Genomic DNA, 21,716 nt, shown 5'->3' on the forward strand with positions numbered 1-21,716 from the left:
TTGTAAAATAACATTTTTATTTTGGTGTTCACAAAAACACTACATCCACCAAACTGATAGCATTTTATGGAAAACCCCTGTGAGAGAAACAATGATGTTCTGTATGAGTTCACTTAATTTGACCATAATATACTTACTTTTCTTTTGTAGAAGTGAACATAAACTTTGGACTTTTTGGAGTAAAGTCTCTTAACAGGCATTTTAGCTATTTAGCTCCATTCACTCCAATTCACTAAGAACTAGCAGCAGGGTACATAATATGTAACAGCACTCAATCAAAGGCAGTGTGGTGTACGCAGATCTGCTTCTGATCACACTGAAGGTGAAGCCGCAATAAGAAACCCCTCAGAGGCCCAGAGCTTCTTTCCTCACGCTGCAACCCAACAGGACATTTCCAGCATCCACACACTCTGTCACACACGGCGCTGAAAACACAACACAGATATTAAAATAATTAATGTGGGAGAAAAGCTGACTGTAGCATGAAACAATTTTTAAAACATTTTATTCTTTTATTATCATGTTACTACCATTCTGAGCACGGAGCCATGAGGCAGCCTTCATAGCCAGAAGCTCCCACTCGTCCTTTGCATCCATCTTGAAGGCATGAAGCCAGATCAGAGCCAGAATGGTGGCCCACACTTCACTGTTGGCCTAATTCACCAAATCAAAGACAATAAAATAAAACACATAAAAACACCCTACATGATTTTACTTTCTACAACCAGTAGTATTAAATATTTTTGGCTGCTTCTTTGTCACAAGGTCACCAAGATGTGTAGCTCTGCATATTTGATTTGGCAGATTATTACACTGGATACTGTTCCTGATGTAATCCCAAACTGTGATCATGGAAATGCTCTAAAATAATGTGCTGAAATACTTTTATAAGAACTGATGATGAGAAAATAATTGTTGCCGTGTGTGGTTACTGTGTTTTATCTTCTGATATACAGATGTTTACTTTCATGCTGTGAGGCAAGCCTACATTTAGTTTGACTTCATTTTCATTTGTTTTATCCTGTTTTTTTTGTTCAGCTCATACAATCAAATCTGTTGTACAATATCTCACATTATCATTTAGTGTGTCATTATTCAAACTGAAAAAAGTCCACCTTTTCAGGCTTTGACTTTTCCACCTTCTTGTTGGTCTTTCCCAGTGCAGTAGCCAGAGCTGGATCAAGCAGCCAGCAGCCAGACGCCTCCTGCAGGGAGACTAAGTGCAGCAAAGGGTCTCTGGGTGGCTGCTCGGGTGCAGCAGCTGAAAAAACAAAGATGAAATAACAACTGGACCTGATTATGGTGCTAAATGAGAAGACAGAAGTCTATATGATAAATCAGTGCATTAACTACCACATTGTAAACTAAGAAAAATTGAAGAAAACAAAAATGTATTTCATTCATACAATTGCAATAACAAAATTGTAATAACAACATAAGTGATCCACTGCACAAATCAAATGTTTATAACAGTGTAAACGTATTAAAGAAAAATAAAAGCTGACAATAACACACCATCAGTTATTGAGATTTTAATGAATAACATCTGAAAGTAATCAACCTGATGAGATGAAATAGATTATGGTAAAATGGTAAATGTATAGCGCTTTACTTAGTCCCTAAGGACCCCAAAGCGCTTTACACATTCAGTCATCCACCCATTCACACAAACATTCACACACTGCTGATGGCAAGCTACATTGTAGCCACAGCCGCCCTGGGGCGCACTGACAGGGGCGAGGCTGCCAGACACTGGCGCCACCGGGCCCTCTGACCACCACCAGTAGGCAACGGGTGAAGTGTCTTGCCCAAGGACACAACGACCGAGAACTGCTAACTCCTAAGCCACAATCGCCCCTATTATATACTAGATTATTCAACAGGAGAAAACTGGATTTCATTATCTAAGCAACTGAACTAAACATTGTACAGTCACTTCTACTTAGCTTTAATTTCCCTTCATGTCTACCAAGATAAGAAAAAGATAAAAAAAAAAAAAAATAAGCATGTACTATTTTATTCGAACCCAGTAAATTCTAAATGATGGTTTTAGACACATTAAGAAAATAAGAATTTCTATCAGTTGACAAAACACCTGTTAATTAAAACTAAATACATGCTCTCATTTTGTTTTTTTACTTACCTTTACTGAATCTGCCCTCTTTTTTCCTTCTCTTTGCTTCTGCACCTGAATTGGTAAACACAAAAAAAGTTTTTGAGGTTAATTACAGACCATTCCTTAGGAAATTATCTGACTGCATGGACTTCAAAGATGGTCATATTCCAAAACTTACTCATGCCCATTGGAGCAGCCATCAGCACAGAGTCCAACACCATGATGTAAAAAAAGAACAGAGTCAATACATTTCATAAGAAGTTGTTAAAAAGAAGAACTGACTTTTTATGTTTTGAACAAATACAGAATAAAAGTATTTAAATGTATAACATCTTCATCTTTTCTATCAGGATCTTGATTCCCTGTAACAATTATTTTAATGTCAATGTCACCTTATTGCTGTAACTGTCATTATTTGGGAGTGGTACTTTTGGATCCTCTGAACTGACTCAGACAGTCTGCTCTTAGTTATCTTAGTTACTCTTTGATTCATATTTATCTGCCATCTCTAGACCCGGCGGTCTTAATTAATTATAGGTCAATCTCTAACCTTCCTTTCATATCATAAATTCTTGGAAGAGTAGTTGTCAAACAGCTAACAGATCATCTGCAGAGGAATGGCTTATTTGAAGAGTTTCAGTCAGGTTTCAGAGCTCAGCACAGCACAGAAACAGTTTTAGTGAAAGTTATAAATGATCATCTTATGGCCTCTGACAGTGGACTCATCTCTGCTTGTCCTACTAGACCTTAGTGCAGCTTTCGATACTATCGACCATATTATATCTTATTAGAGAGATTAGAGCATGCTCCCACATATCATGCAGGTCTGGTCTGGATCTGGTGTCAAGCAAACAATGCTGGCTGTCTTCTGGCATGGTAAGTGATATGTCATCCAGATATGGGCCAGGCCTTCTATAGATGCCACTGTTTATGCGATGGCATGCCATATCTGGCTCGATTGTGGTTTGGTTTATGTGGCCCAGACTCATAGAAAACAGGTCTGGCCCAGATCTGGCATCAAGCTGGCACTTCTGACTGACTGGTGTCATGGCAGAGTGTATGTCAACCAGATATGGGCCAGGTCTGGCAATGATGGCACTATTTATGTTCCTATTTTTCTATTTTAGTTAGAAGACCCAAATGCCATGTTGCAATACTATACTGCTGTGGTAGCCAACGTTTCAAGGTTGGCAGGTTTGACAGATTTGTGAGTGTGCACTTTATCCAAAACCTAGTGAGGGTTTACTCATGTTTACCACTGGGTGGTTGTAGGTCACCTACAGATTGGAAGGTTAGTGGTTCGATTCCTGGCTCCTCCAGTCTGCATGTCAAATATCGTTGGGCAAGATATTAACCCAAAGCTGCTCTCTGATGCATCCATTGAAGTATGAATGTAGTTAGGAAGCAGTCAGTTTAGAGAAAGTGATTGGGTGAATGTGTTGTATAGATCACTTTGAGTACTCCGCGAGAGCAGAAAAGTGTCCAAAGAATCAGTTCATTCACTGTCCGAACAGAGTTTCGTCATGTTACTTTTGTTTTTACTCTTTTGTGCAGTGTAGAAGAAAACCGAAAGGATAAAAATGATGAAATAACACAGTACCAGCTCCTCCTGCTCAGTGCTCTATCAAAGGAGCAACACATACACATACGTCCTTCTCTGAATCTCACTAAGACTTGCTATCGCTCAAATTTTTTAATATGATTGCATATTTAATATTTTGAATTTCTAATTATTTACTAAATCAAAAAAAATGGTTTCACATAAAAGGAATCGCAGCTAGATTTTGATGCTGATATGAAAATGTTGGAAAAATTTGACATTTCATTTGCTGTTTAGATCAGTAAGTTTATGGCTTCTGGGTCATTATTGTGACTTGCAACTTGACATAAATAGTATTATAAATAAAAACTCGAACAACTTCACTTTGTGACTAAGAATACAGCCGATTACAGTAACTATAAAACACTTGATTGCAAGTTGGAACACAAATGTGTTGGTTTCTCTTCTTTTATTTACAGACATGCATGGGTGTGTAGATGTGTGATGCCACACAGCTTTTACTTACTAAGTCCTGATGAAGCACCAAACACAACAGGGCTTGACACACGCACTATGTTAAAAAAAAGAAAAAAAGAAATGCAGGTTGCATGTTTACAACAGGCTGAACATGTTAGAAAAAAAATAAAATGAGCAACACCACAACCTCCAGCTTTAAAATGTGTAAATAAAGGTAAAAGTAATCACCTTCTGTCTAAGGATACAGCTGTTTACTATCAACACAAATACAGTATTGCACATTTACCATTTCAAAAAAAGTTTAAATAGAAATGTGTTGGTTTATTTCCATTTATTTTTTTCAGAAATCCACAGACCTATAGAATAAACTACACCTTTCACTGTATATGTACAATAAAATTGTGGGTGCTCCACATCTACTGTGCGGGATTAAATAGTACATGTGTATATGTGTGTATGTGCTGTCATTCAGTTTTTACTTACTCATGGGAGGTGGACAACCCATTAGCCCATTTACCACTATTACATGAACAAAAACACAAAATGTCCAGACATTTAATTTCTTAGTTTTTATCATTTATAGGCTGATATACAACACAAATAGTACAAACTATTGTTTATAATATAGAGAGGGGGTTGTTTTGTTTTGTTTTTTTGTTGGTGTTGTTTATTTGTCTGCTTTTCTCTTTGCCTGCTATTAAAATATCGACCAGACATATATTCCAAATAAACATTCTAAAAATAATAATAATAATAAATTATTATTTAATTTATTAAATACAACTGGGAGCTACCACTTACCATTTTGCTACTATTCTGAGGAATTGAAATTGTTTGTCATACATGTTGATCTCCAATGTCTAGCAAAATTATATATAGACATATAGATTGTATCTATGCATATAAATGTCAGGTTTCTGTTTCCAGGAATGTTATACTGCCCCTAATGTAAATTCTTTGTGCAAGACAATCAATAAAAACTACAAATATTTAAAAAAAGAAAATCATAGATGTGCAGAAGTGTGATATACTGATATTCAGCTTTTACTTACACATTGGTGAACCACCTCCCCTCAAGCGAGCAACTAGAATGCAAAAAAAAGAAAAAAAAAAAAAAAAAAAAAAAGAAGAAAAAAAGAACTTGATATCATTTTAGTGATGCAGACAGCTATCATAGCATGTCCTAACTATTCATGTGTTAACTCCTCTGCCATTTCAGAACTTATTACTCTCACCTCCCTGATGTGTCTGCCAGTAAAGTTTCCTCACATGACCCTCTTTTCCACTCACCTGCTTCCTCCTCTCTTATTGGTAGCTGCAGTATTTTTAGCTCTCCTTCATTATCCTTTACATTCCAGACTGCCTGCTTTTATTACTCGTGGCTGCTCGAGCACACATTGGAATGGATTTACACACTATTATGTGTCAAGACAAAACTGTCCAGACATTTGATTTCTTACTTTTAACATTAATAGGCTGATATACAACACAAATGGTACAAACTATTGTTTGTAATGGGGGGTGTTGTATTGTTTTGGGGTTTTTTGGTGTTGGTGGTTGGTTGTCTCTTTGCCTACTATTAAAATCTGTTCATATAAATGTCAGGTTTCTGTTTCCAGGAATGTTGTTCTGCTCTTAAAGTAAATTCTTTGTGCAAGACAATCAATAAAAATACAAATATTTAAAAAAAGAAAATCATAGATGTGCAGAAGTGTGATATACTGATATTCAGCTTTTACTTACTCTTATATGTTGGTGAACCACCTGCCCTCAAGGGAGCAACTAGAATGCAAAAAAAAAGAAGAAAGAAAATAGAACTTGATATCATTTTAGTGATGTAGACATACAACATAAACACTACAAGCTATCATATCATGTCCTAACTATTCATGTGTTAACTCCTCTGCCATTTCAGAACTTACTACTCTCACCTCCCTGATGTGTGCCAGTAAAGTTACCTAACTTAACCATCTTTCTCCACTCACTCCTTCATTGTCCTTTACATGCCAGACTGCCTGCTTTTAATTACTCAGGGCTGCTCGAGCACACATTGGAATGGATTTACACACTATTACGTAAACAAAACTAAAATGTCCAGACATTTTATTTCTTGGAAAGAACATTATTAGGGTGATATAGAAAAAAAACCCAACAAACAACTACTGTTTGTAGTATTTGTTGTTCTCTGGTATTTCTAATTTTTTTTCTCCTGGTGGTAAGATGACAAGCCTTTGGAACTTCAGGTCTGTGCTAACCAAGCCCACCTCAGATATGACCAAGAGACAGAAAACTGAAGCCATTTTGTCTTGAACGTCACCCGGACTAACAAGATCTGCGTCAGATGTTGAGGAACTAGGACACACTAATGAGAAGTGGGCGAATGGAACGAGAAGGCACAAGTGGGCAAGACATGAGAACACAGCTGTTGGATTGCTACTATGCGAGAAACCCCAGCAGAAGTGATTACACTAATAAGATGCGGGACCTGTGGACTCTTTGATACTCAGCATCAAGACTGATGGTGAAAATAACAATCGCTCAGTGTTTCAACATTCGGAAGGAGGAACTGTTCTCACAGCTACAGATTGATGAGGTACAACACAAATGATACAGCTGGGGGGGAGCCAGGACAACAGGTCAGCGGGGGAGTATCATCATTACTAAGCCATGAGCACGATAGAAGGAGAGTAGAGTGCAAGAAGAACTGACCTGAGTGATAGGATCATGGCAAAGCTTGAAACCTGGACCCTCTGTAGCCAGTTACCAAGATTACATGAAATACCCTCTGAAGATCTACAGGATGATCTGAATGCAGCACTATGGGCAATTCCTACTGCAACCATCACTGTGACTGATCAGCTGATCTAGACCACAGCACAAGTGATCAGTGAGATGCTTGGCTACAAGAAGAACAGCTGCAAGGAGCAGTACCCTTCATGGAGAAGGGGACTACTGGTCAAGATCAAGGTAGCATGGAGGGAAGTTAGCCAACTATCAGAGTTGCAGAAAAGTGCAATGAAGACGTGCCCAAGAAGTATAGCAAGCTGTCCATACCTGAGGCTTTAGAAACTGCCAAGCAACCACTCACACCCTTGGGCAGCTGCTTGAAGAGGTACGCCAGAGAGATAGAAGGCAGGAGAATAAACCAGCCAAGGTGTACTCTCACTGGCAGGGGAAGAATATGAGAACAGCACCACTGAGGCTGGAGACAGAGCAATAATTGAAGAGCATTTGGGAGGAGGACACAACTCATAACGGCAATGCTCAGCTATTCCTAGGACTGCGCTCTTCTGGACAGAGATCTCGGATGTTGTTCCTGGATCTGCTGGAGCCGCTAGCCTAGCCTGGGAGTCACTGCACCTAGTGCTCCGATTACCACTGGGACCGCTGTTAACTCCACCCTCTACATCTTCTTCAGCCTACATAAGTTCTGCTGTCAATGTGGATGCTGGGTATCAAATATTCCATAAGTCCCTCATCCCATTCATGTAACCCCTTCCGCTGGGGTTATTTGTGTAGCAGCATTCCAACAGCCACCTATTTTCTGTCTCTTACCCACCAATGTCATCTTGTTCTGGTAGCCCACTTCTCATCAGCTTCGTCAATATCCGACACGGACCTTGTTAAGCCAGGCAACGTCTGAGCTGGTATGGTTTCATATTTACCTCGCTTGGTTAGGATAGGTCATCCAGCCTAGTGAACTGACTCTAATAGTCTGTTCATTAACTTATAATTGTACTCCTTTCATTCACATTCAGCTATCTTTACCTTCAAACTGACCGACAGAGTTTTAGTTTTTTCTTTTGAAATAAACTCACAGGGCGTTGGAATATTTCTGCGCACAAGAGGTCCCTGAATCACTTTGCTGTTGTCTTTATTGACAGCAATGAAGGCAGTGAAAGAACTGCTCACTCCTGATTGGACACTGAGCTTCACCACCACCTCCTTCACTCCTCCATCTTGCTGTCCTCTGCTCTCTCTCTCATCCATCTCCAGGGAGCGAATCAGAGTCCGAGCACCCAACCTGTGGACTGTTAGTCTGCAGACAAGAAGGAAAACAACTGCAGTTCTAATGGTTATCATTTTACTACATTTTATCATGTTTTGCATTTTTCTTTCATTTGTTTATCAGTAACTTGTATTTATTTCAAATACCACTGTATAGACTCTGGCATCCCCAACAGAAAGGAAAATGCATAAAAATATACTTCTTAATGCTCTTCCACAAAACTATAATAATTCCCTAAGTTAACATTTTTGATCAGTCCCTTTCCTAAAATGAGAAAGTTCTTTGGTTAAATTAAATACTTGCAACCTAGAACAAAGTGTTAAAGTGTTCTGCTTATTCAGAATAAGATTCATAAGAAAAATACAAATTGTTTTTTTAATCATTTTGCATCCCCAAAATAGACTTACTTCCTTGAATGTTCCTTCTTTATCTGAGTCTCAACTAGCAGCTGATTTTAGCTAGATTCTCTCTTTTTGGGAGAATCAACTTATCTCTTTCGAAACAAAATATCACTCTGTTTGATTTAGAAAGTGGGTCATGTTAAAATTATATGTTTAAATATGTGACTGAATGTTCAAATGTGGTGGAATTTGCTCTTTTTACAATAACTGAAAAGAAAAAAATGTAATGAAACTGTTTTGAAGTTTAATTCTACACTCTGTATTAAATGACATACACTAAAGGTCAAACGTTTTAGAAAACCCCAACTTTTGTATTGTTTTATTGATACACAGTTTGTCTCATTGCACTCTGAAATGAAAGCGTAGTATAAATAAGCAAGTGGAGTTTAAAAAGAAATCATGGAATCAATTTATAGACCAAAATGTAATCTAAACTTTTGACTGTTCAAAGTAGCCACCTTTGGCAGATATAACAGCTGAACACACCCATAGCATTCTTTCTACAATAGAAATCAAATGTATTCAGAAAGTTCTTCCCATATCTGTTGCAGAAGTTCCCATAAATGTGTGGCATTGCAGGTACCTTTGTTTTCACTCCTCTGTCCAGTTCATCCCAAAACAACCCGATGGGATTTAAGTCTGAAGGCTGTGCTGGCCACTCCATGTTTTTAAGCTTACCACCTTGTTCTTTTTTCCTGAGGTAGTTCTCGCATGTTGGGCTCGTCCCGTCAAACATGCAGCTTGAAGTCTTCTCTTCAGAGTTGAAACTGAAACTTGCTTACTACAACCACTATTAAGCTGTGCTTGAAGCCTTTATCCTGTGAGCCGCTTATCACACAAGCTGTTAACTCTCAGAAACTTGTCCTCTGACTCAGTTATGGCTTTGGGTCTGTAGACCTCTTCCTGTCAGAGTTTGCCCCAGTTTCTGAGTGCCCTTTGATGGTGAAAGAAACTGTACTCACTGAACCTCTTTGTAGGAAAGATGTACATTTTTAAATGTCATCATGGTCCATCTCTCTTCCATTGTTAGTTGCCCTTTATTTGCCATTTTTGTAGCAACACACTTCTTTCTACAGTGCAATACCATTCCACACTGGAATGGTAAACCACACTGTGTTCCAACACACTGGGTTGTAAGGAATCCCAAAAAGTTGGACCACCTGTAGGAATTAGTAGCACCAACTTTCAAGGCTTGATCAACCTCCATTGCTGCAGAAGAGCGTTAAATTCTTAACCTAGTTTGTGTTCTCTGAAAAAGGCTTTTTAGTATAATTCTGAAATCTACATTAATTTTCAGTTCTGGGTAACCTTACCTTTTTTTTTAATACCTCTGGCAGTTCACCACTTACCTTTGTACCATTTCAAGCTATTCATTGAACTTGAATGACTTGGATTGCAATAAGTACCTGGAAAAATTGGTGTGTTCTAAAACTTTTGACTGGTAGTATATGTGGAAAAGTCAGTTTTGCTGTAAAATGTATGATTTTGCTGTTCATATGATTCTGTGTATTACACTCTGTTCCAAGAATGCTACTCTTTTCCAGAGGATCTTTTTGAGTGATCTGATTTTAATTGGATTCTGAAAAGCTGGACCTACACATCATTGGCATGATAAGGTTATCGTATTGGTTTAATATTTGCGACCACACTCCTGCTTAATTACTTTAATAAAATATCCTGCAATTAATGTCTGCATACTTGCTCAATCACCCAGATAAGGAAATCCTAAAAAGTTGATTCTATTAATCTGGACGTAGTGTTTTCAGTGGGAGAAACATTTTGTCACTCAGTCCTGGCCCGATGAGTTAGCTCTTCTGTGCTGTGTCGGTACCGGCCCGTGAGTCGTTTGGTACCGGGCTGCAAGAGTTGAGGCTCGGTTGTGAAATTTATGGTTTTCGGGGTTTTTATCGTTAACTCTGTTTCCCTGGTTCTTTTCCCGTGTTGTAGTTGTGTATCTTATTTTTAAAAAGAAATATTTATGTGTTACCATAGCGACAGGAGACCATTAAGGGGGAGAGAGGAGGATGTTACTCTCAATGTTCTTGGCACATTTCAGGAGGACGCTGCTAATAAAGTTACAAAACTAGACAGTGAATTCATGTTTATTATTATATTTACAAAATACCACAGTTTTTGTCTTGCTTGTATCATTTTATTGTGTTGTATTTATCCACAACACCTTAAAGGCCAGTCTGTGAAAATATTGCCTGACATTAAACCAGTCCGTGGCGCAAAAAACACTGCATCTGTGTGGCTTTAAAACAATCACATTTCTCCATCTGGGAATCTGATGGACAAGGATTTGCTGGTTGCCAGATCCAGATTCTTGTCTCACTGCAAAGTTTGATAGAGGGAGGATTATGGTGTGGGGTTGTTTTTCAGGAGTTCAGGGGTTGTCCCTTGGACATTTTAGATAGTTTTGTGCTTTGTACAGTTTTCTGTTCCCAACTTTGTGGGAACAGTTTGAGGATGGTCCTTTCCTTTTCCTAATTTTGTGCACTAGTGCACAAAGAAAGGTCCATGAAAACATGGATGAGAAAGTTTGGTGTGGAAGAACTTGGATGGCGTGCACAGAGTATATTGAAAGCAACCCAATCAATGTCTGACCTAACAAATTTCCTTCTGGAAGAATCATGATAAATTTCCAGAAACACACTCCTAAAAGTAGTGGATAAACAACATTATCAGAATTTAAAATGTACAAAGACTGTAATTCACTGGTGTTTTTAAAACAGTAAAGTCTAACGTTGGTGTTTTGTTGTGGGAAAGGACTCTCTGCCTTTGAATCAGATGGGTAACTGCAACTGCTTTTAGTTTTGCAACTATTTTGATGTACTGATGTTTGATGTTTTTTGTTTTCTTCTGTACTTTGTGATCAATATCTTAAAAGGTGCCACATAAATAAACATTTTTCTTTCTTAAAATTATTAAATGCACATATTTTTAGCTATTCAAAGTAAATCCAACATGTATCTGGTTAGGCACAATGTTTCTAAAATTTTAAGACCCAGTACAATAACCTCTGTTTTTTCACAATTTAGGGGCAAAAAAATCTGAGTTCAAGTTACTTTGAAAAAGTAATTATTTATAGTTACTAGTTACTTCTTCAAAAAAAAAGTAGGGCTTCATGGAGACATAGTTAAGAAGGCAACTAGAAATGTAAAGATTTTTAAAGAAAATCTGGTAATCATAGATAACAGTGAACTGAACTTCCTGTAAAAGGCAGGTGTTTTGACTGTGAAGTCCAAAAGTATTTTTAGAAAATAATTCATCATTTCTAGCAATTGCATTTCCAAGATTTAAAAATGAACCAAATAAAGTTATCAGTTACCTTCATGTTACACTTCTATCACTCACACTGACAGAGGATGGTGACCTATAGTCACACAGATATGCTGTACCGGTCTCTGCTTAACCCCAGTTAAGTAGTCCTGACAGTATGTTGCACAGATTCCTTACTGATGCTGAACGATTTGCAACTAAAGCCCAGACAGGCTGTTTTCTTCTCCGAATGAATACAACACTGTGACAGTGTTGAATGCACAGACAATTCTGTCATGCTTTACCAAAACATGTAATGGGGACACAAATTAGTTGTTGTTGGTGAGGTACATCTGTGTGCGTCAAGCTGTTTGTTCTTCATGAATTTTACAGTAAAAGCGGCAGATTATTGCACAATAGTTTCTGGACTTGAAACAATGGCTCTTTGATTTCACACAAACTGCAGACTGAGATTACTCTGTTGTGTCTCAATCTTTGTGATGATTAATTACATAAAGTTGGATATTATATTACCCCATAGTCCAAGAAAATAATATTAGGAGGAAGTGAAACATGTTTAAAAGCAGACAAATAGCATTAGGTCTGTGCATTATTAACCGTTTTCTAGTACATAGAGTCAGTGTGCTGTTTGTGTTAAGCTGTTTTACCCAGTGTCCTCTGCAGGTCTGAGACTGAAGTGCAGCTGGTTCTCAGAGGGATGACCTGCCAGGCTGTACTTCACCATCACACAGCCCTCTGCTGCCTCTGACCTCTGACACAGAATCACAGGGTTAGAAGTCACGTTGATTACTGTCATCAAATATCTAAACAACAACATGAGAGGCTGCTGCTCCTACCTGTCCAGTGAGCTGGGCATAAATCAGTGACCTTTGACCCTGGAAAAGTGCTGTGACTGGTGGAGAGAGGACAGTGACAGACACTTCCTTTGGTAAATCCCATGTGACTGAGATGTCGACCATAGCCGGCTGCAGAGCAAATCGCAGCGACTGCATCACCTGAAAAATAATGAAAAACTCTCCAAATATACGCAAACAGCTGGAACAGAGATTTTACTCACTGCAGGTCTGATCTCAAAATGTATCTGCTGCTGCTGCTATGCTTAACTTGTTTTCTTTTTGTGTTTAATGTCTTACTTTTGCTTGCATCCTGTCAGTCCCTGTGATGAACTGAGCGTGACCTCCTCCTTCCTTTGCCATCCCATTGATGAGAGCAGAGCTGGCCCCTTCCCCAATCCCAAAAGAGAAACACCTGCAATACAGCAGTTTTCTTTAAGTACATGTTAGACATCCTGGATATTGTGTAGATATACAGGGTGGGCCATTTATATGGATACACCGTAATAACATGGGAATGGTTGGTGATATTAAAGTCCTGTCTGTGCCACATTAGTATATGTGAGGGGTCAAACTCCTGAAGATGGGTGGTGACCATGGTGGCCATTTAGAAGTCGGCCATCTTGGATACAACTTTTGTTTTTTTCAATAGGAAGAGGGCCATGTGACACATCAAACTTATTGGTAATGTCACAAGAAAAACAATGGTGTGCTTGGTTGCAACGTAACTTTATTCTTTCATGAGTTATTTACAAGTTTCTGACCACTTATAAAATGTGTTCAGTGTGCTGCCCATTGTGTTGGATTGTCAATGCAACCCTCTTCTCCCACTCTTCACACACTGATAGCAACACCGCAGGAGAAATGCCAGCACAGGCATCCAGTATCCGTAGTTTCAGGTGCTGCACATCTCGTATCTTCACACCATAGACAATTGCCTTCAGATGGCCCCAAAGATAAAAGTCTAAGGGGGTCAGATCGGGAGACCTTGGGGGCCATTCAACTGGCCCACGATGACCAATCCACTTTCCAGGAAACTGTTCATCTAGGAATGCTCGGACCTGGCACCCATAATGTGGTGGTGCACCATCTTGCTGGAAAAACTCAGGGGCACGTGCCAGCTTCAGTGCATAAAGAGGAAACACATCATCATGTAGCAATTTCCAATATCCAGTGGCCTTGAGGTTTCCATTGATGAAGAATGGACCCACTATCGTTGTACCCCATATACCACACCAAACCATCACTTTTGTTGTTCCAACAGTCTTGGAGGGATCCATCCAATGTGGGTTAGTGTCAGACCAATAGCGGTGGTTTTGTTTGTTAACTTCACCCTTCACATAAAAGTTTGCCTCATCACTGAACAAAATCTTCTGTGTGAACTGAGGGTCCTGTTCCAATTTTTGTTTTGCCCATTCTGCAAATTCTGTGCGCCGATCTGGGTCATCCTCATTGAGATGCTGCAGTAGCTGGAGTTTGTAAGGGTGCCATTTGTGAGTAGCTAATATCCGCCAAAGGGATGTTCGACTAATGCCACTCTCCAGTGACATGCGGCGAGTGCTACGCTGTGGGCTCTTGCTGAATGAAGCTAGGACAGCCACTGATGTTTCTTCATTAGTGACAGTTTTCTTGCGTCCACATTTTGGCAAATCCAACACTGAACCAGTTTCACAAAACTTATCAAGCAGTTTGCTAACTGTAGCATGGGAGATGGGTGGTCTCGCAGGGTGTCTTGCATTGAAATCTGCTGCAATGAGCCGGTTACTGAGTTCACCATTTATCAATATGATTTCGATCCACTCCTCACGTGTTAACCTCTTCGACATGTCAATGGCTGTGAACAAAGAGAAACTTGTAAATAACTCATGAAAGAATAAAGTTACGTTGCAACCAAGCACACCATTGTTTTTCTTGTGACATTACCAATAAGTTTGATGTGTCACGTGGCCCTCTTCCTATTGAAAAAACAAAAGTTGTATCCAAGATGGCCGACTTCTAAATGGCCACCATGGTCACCACCCATCTTGAGGAGTTTGCCCCCTCACATATACTAATGTGCCACAAACAGGACTTTAATATCACCAACCATTCCCATGTTATTACGGTGTATCCATATAAATGGCCCACCCTGTAGTTGTTGTTTTGTGGTTTCACCTGTGAGAACCTGAATTCTTCTTCACCAGATCTATCACTTCTTTGGTGTTCCCCACCTCTCCATCAGTAAAGACAAACAGCTAGAGAGGAGAGTTGGCACATAAAGACATAACATCAGACCCACAAACACACAGCTTGTTCTGAGAGCTGAGTTAGGTTTCAGAAATGGTAAATGTTTCTTATATAGCACTTTCTTACTTTGCTTGGGCACTCAAACCTCTTTATACAATATGTATCATTCAATCATTCACAAAGAAAGAAAAAAACAAAATCAGTGAATACAAGCACTTTTTCCAAATCTAAGTGCTGTATATCCAGCTTAAGTTTTCTAAAGTTCCCAGGAAATTAATGTAAATGTGTTTGTGTTACCTGTCGAGGCTGATTGGGAATGCAGGGCTGGCTGTAAATATGTTTGAGGGGCTGCAGGATCTCAGTTCCTCCAAGATTAGCCTCCATCTGCTCAACTGTCTTCAGAGCCTCCTCCATGGTCTGCTGGCTGTACTCCACACTCTTACTGCCATCACAGAAACACATGCACCAAAACATCCATTCAGATACTTAACAAAGACAGCAGGACTTTTCTTGGGCTGACTGATATAAGGGAGAGACTCACGGGAAGATGTGTTCATATCCAGACCCAAAACTGTAAATGTTAAAATAGCAGCCCATTGGTAAGCTCTTCAACAGGAGCAGCAGAGTATCCTTAAGAGAACATGGACAAGATGATGAGCCCACTGTGTGAGAGGAACACTAGGAAAGACTTTCTGACTGTAATAACTTAATAAAGATACCCTGGCACTGCTGATGCAAGTTTCCTGCTGCTTGCTGTTTGTGACATAATCGTCCATACTTCCGGACCGATCCATTAAAAACACAAACTCCCCACATGAAGCCATTGAAGACATCACAGACTGGGGGAATTCAGGGTACAGACTCACCATCACTACTGGATCACCCATCAGAGAGCCTGAGAAGTAAGACAGAAACAATTTAAAACATTTCAATGTTTATTCAAACTCCTGACTTGAAGAGTAAAGATAATTAACTTTTTATTTGCAGACCAACTACTTCACTCATTTTCACTCACCCGGCTCAGCAGAGGCCTGTCCTGCCTCCACCACAGCAGTGGGCTGGTGGGCATCTTTGTAATAAATCAGCAGTTCAACATCTCTGTCAAACTTGTGTCCTGCAGCCAAATTGACCTGCACACCACAAACACAGTCATATTTAGTTCTCAGTAATAAGTAACAACCACACACAACAGAAACATCAGCACTCTACCTACCGTGGCCTGGGTTTGATCAGTGTTGAGGTACTGGAGAGGGTCCAAGGAACAGTTGGACTCTACTTTAGAGATTGGACGAGGAGAGGACACTCGGGCAGAGAAAGACAGGCTGTAGGGCACCAGAGAGGCTGGAACAGAAGTCACCTGGACTCCTGCACCTTCACTACCTGTACACAACATCAGGTTAGAAATGCTCTAAATAATAAGGCTTTAATTAGCAAGATTTTTTTTTTTTTTTTTTTTTACATACAAAAATAATGTAAACCTGTTCTTAGATGCCATATTTATTTTTGTTTCAAAGTAAAAGTAAAAGTGTTTTTGTTTCACTAAAAATTCCCATGTTTTACATAAACTATGTACACTAGTTTAAAGCTGTCAAGCTGTTCATGAATAAACAGAACATCAAAGCTTAAGTTACTGACAATTTAGTTTAATTCCATTCAATACAATGTTATTTATATAGCACCAAATCACAACAACAAGGTGCTTATCCGTGTGTTCTGCAAATGATTTACATATTTGATGAATGTAAACAGACACCACTGCAAACTGGGACATGCTCCAGTCTTAATTTATAACAATGTTGGTAAAATAATTAAATATCCATTAAAAATTTTACATATTCTCATTTCAGTTACAACCTTTAAAGCTGATAGAAATTCTACACAGTGACCGTCTGTTTACTCAATGCATCTTCCTCTGCTTTCTAAAAAAATGTTTATATTCTGACAAATATATTTGAAAGAAAAATCACTTTTTCTGCTAGAAAATGAATTAGAAGCTTGACTGTTTCTGCCATATATTGTGTTCTGTCTGTATTGTGAGGTTGGTTCAAGACCTAATATGGTTTAACCATTTCTGGTCCAAGTATTTTGAAGTGTTCCTACCCTGAGGCTGATATCGAGGGTTGAGCACAGCAGGCAGACAGAACCTCAGACCATCATCAGCCTGCACAGCCAGCTCAGTCACGTACTCCAACCTGATGGAGGCGCTCTCTCCTGGAGGCAGACTGCCCACACTCAGAGAGAATATATCTGGACTCTGATCACTCTCCTCCAATAGGAAGGCCTGCTGACCGGAGCTCAGAGCATCATCATACTCCTCACGAGCCTGAAGGACAGGTGACACATGTCAGTGACATTCACTGTGTTTATTGTTGTTTTGAATCTTACTTACAATCAGGTTATATTTACTGCCCAGCTCACCTTCTGTTTCTCCTTCACCTCAGCTACAATCTGTGTCTGTCCAATCTTAGCACTGAAATGACAGACAGCAGCATCTCCAGGCAGAGGGAAGACAAAAACAGCCTCTAATGGTTTGTCCTCCTTATTTTCATAGTTCAGAGTGGAGACCACTGTAGCCACATGGTCCCTCACCTCCAGCTCCACCTCAATGCTCTTCAGAGGAACTAAAAGAAACAGAATCAGGTTATACATAAACCATATATGCTTTACAAATGGTTGTTTCACACATGTTGGATTTATATCTGTAATTTCTTTGAAATTCAGAAGAAGGAATGGGATAATATTGTTAACCTCTGTTTCATACTTTGTGGATTTTTGTATTAAGTGTGTCAAGTCATTGGAATATGTATATGATAGTGAGCATGTTGGTGATTAGGCTGAGGCCATTGAAACTGTCAAGCAAAGACTCATAGCCTTGAAGAGGTATACCAGAGAAACAGAAGGCAGGAGAATAAACCAGCTGTTCTCCACAGAACCATCCAAGGTGTACTCTCAGTGGCAGCTGAACAAAATGAGAACTGCCCCACCAAGGCCAGATACAGAGCAAAACTGGAAGAGGATCTGGGAGAAGGAAGCAACTCATAACGACAATGCTCAGTAACTACAGACCACAACAACCTCCCTGAATAGGATCTTTAAAAAGCTTAAAAAACTGACTGTACTCAATGAGCGTCTCTCAGCACAAATAAACCAGCTGCTAATGGATGAGAGACCCCCAGAATGGCTAGCTGACCAGACAGTCCTGATCCCCACCGATCAACAGGAATTCCATGAGGATGTGGCAAACAACACTAGAGGTCAACTTCAACCAACTGCACAAGTCACCATCAAGTGTGGGATTTACCAAGAATTTGCTCTGTCCCCACTGCTGCATAGGCCTGAACCCCCCCCCGTGAGATCATTAACAAGACTGGCTACAGATACATACTATGGAATGGACCAATCATCAGCCATCTCCTCTACATGGATAACATGAAGCTGTATCCTAGGAGTGAGCAAGACATCGTTTCACTAGATACCCCAGGCAGCAGAAACCTGAGAAAGAAGAGGAGCAAAGAGAAGAACCATCATGGAAGGACAGGCCTCTGCACAGTATTTACCACCGTCAGGTAGAAGTAGCTGACATCCAGACATCCTACCAGTGGCTTGACAAAGCTGGACTGGAAGAGAACACAGAGGCACGAATCATGGCAGCACAGGAACAAGTTCTAAGTACAAGATCCATGAAAGCAGGGGTCTGTCACACCAGTCATGACCCCAGGTGCAGGCTGTGTAAATATGCCCCTGAAAAAAATCCAGCACATAACAGCAGGGTGCAAATTACTAGCAGGCAAGGCATACATGGAACGCCATAACAAAGTGTTCGGCATAGTATACAGAAACGTCTGTGCAGAGTGTGACCTGGAAGTCCCGAGGTCAAAATGGGAGATGCCCACTAGGATGGTTGAGAATGACCAATCCTGTGGGATTTCCAGACACAGACAGACTGATGGCTAACCAACAGGACATAGTAGTGGTGGACAAGCACAAGACAGACACAGTTATAGATGTAGCTATACTGACTGACAGCAACATCAGGAAGAAGGAACACAAGAAGCTGGTGAAGTACCAAGGGCTCAGAGAAGAGCTTGAGAAGATGTGGAGGATGAAGGCAACAGTGGTCCCAGTGGTAATTGGAGCACACAATGCAGTGATCCCCAAGCTGGGCGAGTGGCTCCAGCAGATCCCAGAAAACAACATCTGTCCAGAAGTGTGCAGTCCTGGGAACTGCAAAGATATTGCACAGGACCCTCAAGCTCCCAGGCCTTTGGTAGAGGACCCAAGGTTGAAGGATAAAGACTGTCCACGAGGCAAGTGTGGAATTAGTTAATAATAAATGTATATAATAATACAAATGATAGAAGTCTTTACATTTGAATATTAGATGAATGAAAAGAGGCTGCAGAGAAAACAGAAGACTCTTTATTTTCCGTCATTACCTGGTTCCTTCTGGAGAGTTAGCAGACCACAGCGGTTTATCATCGTATCTGTGAAACAAAAACATTTAAGGACTGTGAAATAAAATTTATAGTGGCTGTGCATTCCAGGCATTCCTTAGCTATGTAGATATTATAAAATATTTCCAGATTAATCTGGTCATATAATGTTGTAGTTATGATTAAATCAATGAATAATAACAAACTGATGAGCTGACTTGCAGTAGTGTAATTGTTTTTATAGTTAATGTTCGAGAGTTAAAATGTTCACCTAGTTTTCCTCTGACAAAGCTAATAACCAGTGGCAGCAGGATCTCTCGTCAACATCCAAGTTAAGACTAACCATTACTTCCATTCTCTAGTTATCTTTTTCTTGTGATCAGCCTTACTGACATTAAAAACAGCACAAATAACTCAGAATGAATGCAACTGTTCGTTGCAGCTATACAGACTTTTTAGGTAATCAAAATATATCAGTACACATTATTTATGTTGTGTTCATGACAAACTCATTTAGGGACATTTTGATGCCATTAGTAAACAAGTGAAATACTCACACAACCAGCCAGTTCGTTTCAAGAATGATCAGGAACAGCGCAAACTAGCTGCTCAGAACCCTGTAATCCAATGACAGAGTAAGTCACATGACAACAAAAATAACACTTTGGAAGTGCAGGTTTCACACATCTGAAAAAAGCGAATCTCGTGTAGTTAGACGTTCACCTGACAAACACGGTGCATTGTTTTAGTTAATGGTAACTCGGCCTTTAGTTTTGGTTTGTTGTGGTCTGTGTCGTGCGTTGTGTCTCCAGGACCAGATACGAAGTTCGACACAACACTGCTTTCTGTGCACAAGCTGGACAAGAAAAAAAAAAAATCTAAAACCCTCGCTGGAGATAACAGGTATCATGAATGTAGCTATTAACTTTTTTTTAAGTCGGTCTTTCTGCAGGAGGGTCTGCGAGCACTCGCGATAGAAACGGCGTTTAACTAGTCACGTGACGTTCCTTACGCGTACAGCGCAATCCAGTCAGACTTCATCAGGTGATGATGATAAAACGATAATTAAAAATCTATAACAAACAGTATATCATAGTAAAAAGAGCACCGTTGGAAATAAGAAAACATTTCTTGCTGCAGAAAATTTGCAATGTCATTCACCATTTTAACGCTGAGTGCGCTCTCAGTGCTGCTGTTTACTCCTAACTTGACGTCTTATTAACCATTTAAATCGTCTAAACATAATTTTAATGACTTGGCACACGTCTACTAAAATCGAGTCTTCTCTTCTACAAAGATGCGCATTAATATGGCGACTCTGCGACCAGAAGCATCTGTATTATGTTGCCACGGATTATTATACACGTTGGAAAACGCCACCAGAAAACACGAAAATCAGTTAAGCGGCAGCACCGGGGACTTCTCCGACCCTCTGCTAACTTCAAGTCAGAGGACTTTCCTGTCCCGACGATGAATGGCATCTCTTTGTACAGTGTGACTGTGCACCCACCCGATAATTTGTGACACTTCAATCGTTCCGTTTTGTGAAACTGCATAGGTTATACTGCATGTTTTTGACTGTTATCCGAAAACATTTTTTAAAAAAGACAATAATGAATCCGGAAATAAAACCCGATGATGTGACATTAGGAATGAACTAACTCATAAAGAACGGAATGGTTAAAACAAACCTGTGAGATATGAAAATGTGGCGCTGGAGACCGCTAGTGAAGAATGATGTGCAATAGAAGCTTACTTCTATGGACAGACCAGTGACTGTAGAAAACAGACGTGTGTATCCTGACAGGTTTCATTTTCTTTTTCTTCCTCTTTATACTGTTTAGTGGCGGCTGGCAAACAGCAAAATGGTGCATTATCGCCACCAACTGGTGTGGAGTATCGAGATGTAACTGTCTCCTCTCTCCTGTTCCTCTCTGTCCTTCTCATTTTTTCTATTTCCCTTTGTATTTTATAAAACCATCGCCCTTTCCTTTCTTCCTCCCATTGCTTTTGCCACCTTTCTTTTATTTTGTGCCATTTTCTACTCTTGATTGCTGTCCTACTAACACTGATTTCCATGTCCATAATGGTCTCTTTGTAGCTTCCTTTGCTGTTCTGTCTGCCATAATCATTTCCCTTAACTCTATGATGCGCTGGTACCCATATGAGGGTGACCATAAGCCCCATCATAGTAATTCTATATAATGTTTGCTGAGTCTCTATCAGAATGTGAGGTCTGCAATCTGAGTGACTGTCTTGCAAACTTACCAATGATGAAATTGAGTCTGAGCATATCACTGATCTTAGTGGTCTTGCATCGTCAATCCATTGAACAGTATTGAAACTATTTCTCCCGTGTACACTGATGAATCATCACTGATCCCTTTTCTTACTTATGA

At 39.7% G+C, this 21,716-nt stretch overlaps 1 protein-coding gene across 3 annotated transcripts; it reads right to left on the reverse strand.

The window, feature by feature from the left end:
• On the reverse strand, window positions 1-21,144 carry LOC120443648 (von Willebrand factor A domain-containing protein 5A-like). Of its 3 annotated transcripts, XM_039622786.1 has the most exons (25): window positions 21,009-21,144; window positions 20,041-20,173; window positions 19,875-19,934; window positions 19,321-19,368; window positions 17,303-17,505; window positions 16,985-17,207; window positions 16,098-16,264; window positions 15,900-16,014; window positions 15,604-15,779; window positions 15,426-15,514; window positions 15,182-15,326; window positions 14,813-14,892; window positions 12,959-13,073; window positions 12,662-12,820; window positions 12,473-12,576; window positions 7,952-8,172; window positions 5,877-5,915; window positions 5,186-5,218; window positions 4,617-4,652; window positions 4,183-4,227; window positions 2,295-2,333; window positions 2,144-2,188; window positions 1,116-1,261; window positions 531-654; window positions 1-425 (listed from the first exon to the last, which is right to left on the reverse strand). In XM_039622786.1, the coding sequence occupies exons 4-25, from the start codon at window positions 19,361-19,363 to the stop codon at window positions 346-348; spliced, it is 2,427 nt and encodes an 808-aa protein (XP_039478720.1). In that variant the 5' UTR covers window positions 19,364-19,368; window positions 19,875-19,934; window positions 20,041-20,173; window positions 21,009-21,144; the 3' UTR covers window positions 1-345. The 3 variants fall into 3 exon arrangements, with proteins under 3 accessions (XP_039478720.1, XP_039478719.1, XP_039478721.1); XM_039622785.1 differs by lacking the exon at window positions 20,041-20,173; XM_039622787.1 differs by lacking the exon at window positions 20,041-20,173 and having other exon boundaries at window positions 21,074-21,112.
• Between the last annotated feature and the right edge of the window lie 572 nt (window positions 21,145-21,716).

This window comes from Oreochromis aureus, linkage group 14 (assembly GCF_013358895.1).
Source record: "Oreochromis aureus strain Israel breed Guangdong linkage group 14, ZZ_aureus, whole genome shotgun sequence".
NCBI classification, from domain to species: Eukaryota; Metazoa; Chordata; class Actinopteri; order Cichliformes; family Cichlidae; genus Oreochromis; species Oreochromis aureus.